At 46.1% G+C, this 7,837-nt stretch overlaps 1 protein-coding gene across 8 annotated transcripts in view; it reads right to left on the bottom strand.

Moving 5' to 3' along the window:
- Positions 1-7,837, bottom strand: part of DCUN1D2 (defective in cullin neddylation 1 domain containing 2) — a 33,658-nt gene that overhangs the window by 6,909 nt on the left and 18,912 nt on the right. For 7 of the 8 annotated variants that reach the window (XR_006889070.1, XM_046664418.1, XM_046664413.1 and 4 more), the window contains one exon: positions 1,174-1,256. Coding sequence is in view for 6 of the 8 variants with exons in the window: in XM_046664418.1 (XP_046520374.1) it covers positions 1,174-1,256 (83 nt within the window). In the remaining 2 variants the exon portion in view is untranslated. Of the gene's footprint in view, positions 1-1,173; positions 1,257-2,568; positions 2,687-7,837 lie in introns of those variants that run through there. The other variant, XR_006889069.1, reaches the window with a different exon arrangement.

Below are 7,837 nucleotides of genomic sequence, written 5' to 3'. Positions count from 1 at the left end.
CTCCGTCACTCTCACGCCCGTCTCTGCACACACAGCACATGCGCACAGATTCATCAACGACTTAAAAGCTTGTCTCACGCCTCACAACATTTATCTAACCGCTACTACATCATACATCATCCTCTGCAACTTGTGTCTTCCCCGCACACTGTGTTAAACGGATCCCGAGCGAGGTGTGTAACGAGACTCGGGCACCTCACTGCTCCGCGCTCTGCATTCCTGTCCTGCCCTCTACTGCCGGGCGCCTGGTGTCCCCGTGTGCTGCTCTCACAGTGAGGTGGGAGCGCCCCTGCTCCTCTTGTGCACGTGTGTGGAGGTTGTCTTGGGAACGTCTGCCATGAAACCTTTGAGTGCTGGAGCCGAGCCCCTACGACCTGCTGGAGTGAATCCAGGCCTCCCCACCTGCTCCCAGGAGGGCCTGAGACCCTGCTCTCAGCAAAGGGCCTGTGCCGCGTGACGACCGGCCCATGCGCCATGGACGGGACCCCGGGGCTCTGGGCACAGCCGCCAGTGCAGGGCTGTCCAGCTGGAGTCAGGCTGTACCCCGTGCACTTCAAACAGCCCACAGCTGCCCCTGCTTCCCACAATTCATGCCAGGAAGAGCCGTCTGGCTAGCAAGGCCAGGCACGACCGGAACGCCTGCCTCCAGCACAGAGGACTCGCTCCCCAGGGCCTGCTGAGCGCTCCTTTCCTCCTGAGCACCGTGAAGTACATTTTCAGATGGCATGACTACGAGCACACACAGCGGCGGGCTTCCACTGACAATGGGACGCCGCCCAGACTTGGAACCCTATCAGCCGACAGACGTGTGGTACGGGTACTTTCTCAGAGGAAGTGCAGAAGTAGTTCGGGTTCCTCAGAAAAGGTGATAAACGGGTGGCTGCCAAGGTCTGCAGCAGATATCTGAAACCCCGCCCAGAAGGAGCCGTGCGTGGCTGCCTTGAGCCACTGTGGGCCAGCCCCAGGCAGCCTGCCTGAAGCTCGGTGGCTGTGCGTTCTGTTGGCGGCAAAGCCGCGCAGCAACCTGGGGGCTCCCTGGATCTCTGGGTGGGCCTTCCATCTACCACCACACCACGTCTACCACTTTGGCTAGACATATGTACAGCCACGCCACCTGACGAGCCCCCACCCCTGCCTTCACGCTGTGCACACGGCAAGAAGCAGGACACTTACCAACAGAAAGGTGTTCCACAGATCTAAAAATTTAAACCTTCCAGATAATACTAAATTCCAATATGCAATAGCCATTTCTAAATCTGGCAAAAAAAGAGAAAGAACAGTTAATAAATCCCAATTTCTTTTTCCATGCACAAAAGATGACCACTTATCTTAGCACATTGATATACACTTGCTTAATAAAACTCAGCAGTCTTACCCAAGCGTCATAAGAGGCCTAATCCTTACGGAACTGTTCCAAAGTTGTATGTAATCTAATTTTATAACTCTTGGAAAATGCCTTTTAAAAAAGTTGTCTATTACTTTATTTGAACATGTAAATAATTATCACCTAATTAATCAGCTTTGAAGACTTATTTTCATACACATCCAGCTTCCCTTAAACCTGAACCAACTTACATACTATTAATGTATATCACTTATTTCTTAGAAATAGGCCAATGTGCTTTCTAAGGGCCAAACTACAAGCTAAACAACTTGTTTAGAAAGGAAGGGGTACAGTGCTTTTCAAACGGACCTGTCTCGCCATTAAAACAGAATCGGATTCAGAAGCCAACCACAGAAGCTTTTTAAGGACTTGAATTTCTCCAAGCGGAGTCAAGAGAAACGAGCACATTCAGGGAAGAGCACTTTCACTGATGCAGGATCTTGACAAATCGAGACTGGCTCTTAACCCATGTCAGTGTCCGCATTCTCCCCGACCGCCAGGCAGCAGCCCCCCACACTCGGTGCAGACCCCCGCTGCAGGGCTCCCTCTGAAACTGCGTTTTAATGGAATAGGAACGTGAGTTTAGGCTGCATTAGAATATTATCCCGATGCATGATTTTGGAATACTGATTTCTTCTCTGCCCACGAAGTTTAACATCTAGTTCTTTCTATACGCTTGATGAGCAAGCACCTAAAGGGGCTGAGGAGCTTACTTCTCACAACTGACCACCTCAAATCACAGTGAATGGTGCTCTCCACTTTTAGACGATAAAAGAACAGTTACAACAATATCTAACTACACGTTTATGTATACATGTCAGATAAACTAACGCGAAAAGCAGATGAATAAATACTTAAGGTGACAGATTCTTTTAAATGAAAAATACCAAGAAAACACTTTTCAGAAGAGTTTCACCTACATCTTGTTTGGTCCCACTTGGACAGAATTTATGAAAGTCGGAGCTCTCACCTGAGATTTCCGGGGTGGATCACTGTTAAAATTGGATAAGCAAAAGAGACACCTGTGTAACAACCAACTCTAAATAAAATGCCTGCGCCCCCTGTGTGTTTAAGGTCCGTTACAGACTTCCCATCTTAAACACCCTGCAGTCTTCATCAGAAAGAGACAAATGGTCAGAAAGTTTCAAGGAACTGAGAGGCCGGAAGGGCTGGCGGAACCTTACCTAGGGGGCCCGCCGTGTAATGCTAAGGTGGTTAGTCTTGTCCTGCTAACATTAACTGAAATCTATACTCAACTCATCGTAATGATGCAAAGTCTCACACTGACAAATGGAGGTAATCCTGGGGAGGAAAGAAAAATACAGTTTTATATTGGATAGTTAATCTGGTAACTTCTGGGCTAGTTTCGTCCTAGAAACCTTTCTTAGAGAGTTCCTGATCTGTGTGTCTGCAAACAACACGACTAAAAGCGAATGTATGCACTTTCAACGTTTAGTATCACCCATGTAAAAATGTTGAATGTTGTCCTGATGGACTTAGCCATTTGCAAAATAACAACAACACAACTCAAAATGACAGAACTGGAGAACTGAGAGCAAGGACAGCAGGTGCTCTGGCGGCTACGCAAAGAAGCTTTACAGCAGCTGTTTTCTGCCCAATAACCTCTGAAAAGTCTTATCTCCTGAGTAAGAAAATGTTTAGAAGAAGGTATCACTATTTAAAATTTATGTTTGTGATGCTTCATTTAGAATTAGATAATGAAGATGCCCCTTCTGTCAAAAAAGGATCTTCAGGCAGATGAAAATTAGCTAATTATCATGAAACTTTACTTCCTCAAAAATCAAGATTTCTCAAAGCCAACTGATTCCAGACTCCCGCCAGTATGAAACTATGCTAAGCTTCTTGCATTAAAACAAAGAGTCAAATAGCTTTAATTATCTTCTTTATTAGGATGACTACCAGTTAAGTACAGGCTACAGAATAATCTGACATAAAACAACACAGTACACAATCACACACACACAGACACACAAACCTGAAGGAAATGAAGGACAGGTCTCTTGTTCTGACCCTTTTCCACGGCTGCCTATGCTCTTTCTAGAACTACAGGAACACCTCTATCAACCTCTTTAATTTATGTTTAATCCTTCAGAAGACAGAGCATGTAACACACTTTGGAAATTGTAAATTCAATTGTTCTACTTTTGGTTTGTCGTCATAAAATCATTCATCCTTCTTTCTTTTAAAAGCGTTCAAAAAGCCATCTAAAATAGAGTGTGAAGTACTTGAAATGCTCAATCTAATCGCTTCCCTGAAGAGGCTAATATTTTCTTCAGTACAATTTCAGAGTCTCTCAATCTCATGAAGCAAAGAACCAAAATCAATAACTGTTCTACTACTCTAGTGAATGATTTTGATAAACATCTTACTTAATTATCTATAGACATAAAATAGATTATTTTTTCTCAGTAAAGGAATTATAGGATAAACTGTAAACTTTACCTTTTCTGCTGCCTGATTCTAAGGCAAATCCATTTAAAATAGAGGCTAAACACATTAAGCTCTGAATTGCAAAAATGGTTCAAAACATTCCTTATCCTCATACTGAATTTCTTTGAAATATTCATGGAGAAAGAAAATGAATGTTTGAACTGGGTAATCAATTACACTCTAATTTACACCCTTTTGGAAGTTACTATGGAATTAAAAATATGTGTTGAAAAAATTAAAAATAGAAATACCATATTACCCAGCCATCCCACTGCTGGGTATCTATCCAAAGAACTTGAAGCCAGCAATTCCAGAAGTCCCACGCACCCCTGTGTTCAGCGCAGCACTATTCACGATAGCCAAGACGTGGAAGCAACCTAAGTGCCCATCGACTCATGACTGGATAAAGAAGAAGCGGTATATATATACAATAGACTACTACTTAGCCATAAAAAACAATAAAATCGTCCCATTCACAACAACATGGATGGACCTTGAGGGTATTATGTTAAGTGAAATAAGCCAGATAGAGAAGGACAATCTCTGTATGACTCCACTCATATGGAGAATTTAAACATGTGGACAAAGAGAACTGACTAGTGGCTCCCAGGGGAAGGGGGGGGGGCACAAAGGGGGAAGTGGTGCACCTACAACAGGACTGACAGACAATAATGTACAGCTGACATTCCACAAGGCTGTAAACTATCATTATCTCAATAAAAATTTTTAAAAAACTGTGTTGAATGTGACAAACAGAAGTGATGCTGGAGGATTTCCAGGGCGGAGCCTTCAGACATACTCGGCTCCTGTCTCCCCTGCTTGGAGCACCGCAGCCTCTGCAGCAGCACCCTTCCGGCCTGAGGCCACCACGCTGCAAGAAGCCATGGGAGCCAAGAGAAGGAGCACAAAGGCATCAGCCCCTCGCGCAAGTCCCTCCTGGCGTTTCAACCTAGACCAGCCGCCAGCTGAAACATCCTGAATGTCTGAGCTGACACCATTGGAACAGAAGAGCTGAGCCCCGCCCACACCCCGACCCATGGGATCCGAGCGATAAAAAGCGATCCTTTGGCCCGGCTGGTGGGGCAGCGGTTAAGTGTGCACGTTCTGCTTCAGCGCCCCAGGGTTCGCCGGTTCAGATCCCAGGTGCGGACGTGGCACCACTTGGCAAGCCATGCTGTGGCAGGCATCCCACATATAAAGTAGAGGAAGATGGGCACAGATGTTAGCTCAGGGCCAGTCTTCCTCAGCAAAAAGAGGAGGACTGGCAGCAGTTAGCTCACTGCTAATCTTCCTGAAAAAAGTTAAAAAAAAAATGATCCTTGTTTAAAGCCACTAAGTTTTGAGGTACTTTGTTATGTAGCAATTACTAACCTGAATAGGGGTCTGGGTTGCCACCTGAGAATCTGCAATTCTGGCCCCCAGATGTGCTGATGTGCGGGTCTGCAGACCCTGCTGTGCAAGGAACTAAGGTAAAGTGTAACTTTGAGAAAATTTCCTCAATACTTTTCCATTTCTGGCAGGTTAACTTGGCATTACAAGATAAAAGTTCTTAAAACAACACCTACACATAAAGTTAAATGAAATGCTAACCCTTCTCAAACATTCGCATTTCAACATTAAGGAATCCCATAGATTACAAAATATCAATAAAATCAAGTAATTATTTCCAGCAGAAACTTAATTATCCTAAGTTATACTAACAATATTAAAGTTACAGAATGAAACAGAAAGAAAGAATATCGTACTACCATTTACTAATATTTCAAGGTGCCCTTTCCTGGTAACCATTTAATAACAACAAAGAATAACTGTCATTATTTTAAAATTTGGATCAGACTAATTATCACTTTGAAAAATGAAGCTAAATAAGGCTCTAAGAATTAAACTGGGGGCCGGCTCCGTGGCCCAGTGGTTAAGTTCGCGCGCTCCGCTGCGGCGGCCCAGGGTTCAGATCCTGGGCGCGGACATGGCACCACTCGTCAGGCTACGTTGAGGCGGCCCCACATCCCACAACTAGAAGGACATGCAACTAAGATATACAACTGTGTACAGGCGGGGTTTGGGGAGATAAAGCAGATAAAAAAAAAAAGATTGGCAACAGTTGTTAGCCCAGGTGCCAATCCTTAAAAAAAAAAAAGGAAGATTGGCAACAGTTGTTAGCCCAGGTGCCAATCTTTAAAAAAAGAAAAAAGAATTAAACTGCTCCAAAGTAAAGCATTACCTAAATCTTGCTGTTGAAGTATAATAATTACACTCAGACCTGAATTAGCCAAATTTTAGAAAGGCATGGAAAGTGATATTTCTGTTTGGGTGACTATTACTTAGGGGAAACCAGGAAATGGAGAGAAGTCAAAAAAGAAAAGGCAGCATAAGAAGAAATAATATTCACGGCAGAGAGAACCACTTGCCAGGAACGTGGTGCCCGTCCTTGCTAAGCGGGCAAGTCTTCCTGAGACACCCCAAGAACGCTGAGTGAGCCCAACTCAAAGCTTCTTCAGTACCGTGATGCTGGTGCCCGTTAGTTTCTAAAAGAGACCGGTAACGTTTTCTCGAGAACACTGATGATAGTTACGGGTAATCAAGGTCCAAACTAAAGGAGGCTTTAATTTAATTACACACAATGAGCTTCCAACGGCCTGTCCTGGCAGACAGCGAGGCAGCCAAGCCCTCCCGGGTCACATCAAAAGGATGCACCAACCCAAAGGGACCCCCCGGCTACAGACAGGACAACCTGAACTTCAACAAGGGGCAGAAATGCACCGATTGAAACCCTTATATGCATTTAGATCCGTGAGTTCACAACGATACAATAAAAATAAACACCAGCAAGTCCTTTTCAAAGGATGCTAGGGAAACAACTCATTATCATGACCACTGTTAGGAAAGGGCAAAGAATCCAGCATTTATCCTGCCCTCCCTAAATGAACTGTGCCCCTGGGAAGCGAGACACTAGAAGACGGGAAGCATTTCCTTACAGGATTATCCAAATAACAAACAGAAAGGAAGCGACAGGACCAGAAGGCCACCCTCGATGGTCCATGAAGCCAGGCTGTGAGCTGTGGCAGTGCCAGCGTCCCGGCCAGAGGTGAGGTCTGACCCAAGACAGCAAAGGCACCTGCAGAATTCCCGAAAGACGGAACGCGAGTGCATGCAAGCCCCAGACTCGGCTGCCAGCCGTCTGACCCCCGAGTAACAGCCTGATGTGGTCCTTCACATCCATGTGGACAGTTACGCAGCCACTCTGTCCGTCAGCACGATCACGCCTCCGACTTATACTTTATGGGTGTCTGAGCTAATAACACCTTATTCATTTTTCCTAGTCTTCCTGACATAATTAAAATAGAAAACTCGCTTATAGTGTTAAGCAAACCAGGAGTTAGCAGCCTAAGAGCTTCTGACACAAGGCGGCTGTGCAGGCGACGCAGGACGGTGCTGCAGCGAGGTCCACGACGAGATGGCCTTGGGCATGCCTCCCTTCGCTGGCGGCCCGTCCCTTTCACAGACGGCCCCTCCCAGAGGCATGGCTCCTCTAACGTCGATCCTCACCCCATTCTGCTTCAACTCGCGGCCACCTAAGCCTGGGGCCGTGGAGATGGCAGTGTCCATCACAGGAAAGGAGAGCGGAGGGGCAGCTCCTCCAGACAGACACGAGAATCTTGAAGAGAAACACCTTCACAGGTGGAAAGACCATAAAAACACAAAGCTGAGGTGGGACGTGCTGTCAGTGGCCATGGCTCCGGGATGCAGGGTTATCCCTGGGTGGGGCAGGGCAGGGAAGTGAGGAGCTGAACACGGTGCCTGGTCTCCCAATGACCTACTCTGCCCAGTGAGAGCAAGCTCATGGCTGACATCTTCAGAAGAGCGTCACACTCAAGGCAGGATGACACACCTGACAACTGACTGTTGACAGCCACCACAACCAAGTCACACGCTTGCCCACTGACTGACTCAAGCCCTGTAATCTGCCTTAAGACTGGGCCTGCCCACTAGGGGACGTGCACC

Source organism: Equus quagga, chromosome 6 (assembly GCF_021613505.1).
Source record: "Equus quagga isolate Etosha38 chromosome 6, UCLA_HA_Equagga_1.0, whole genome shotgun sequence".
Taxonomy (NCBI): Eukaryota; Metazoa; Chordata; class Mammalia; order Perissodactyla; family Equidae; genus Equus; species Equus quagga.
This window is presented reverse-complemented; position numbering and strand designations above follow the sequence as displayed.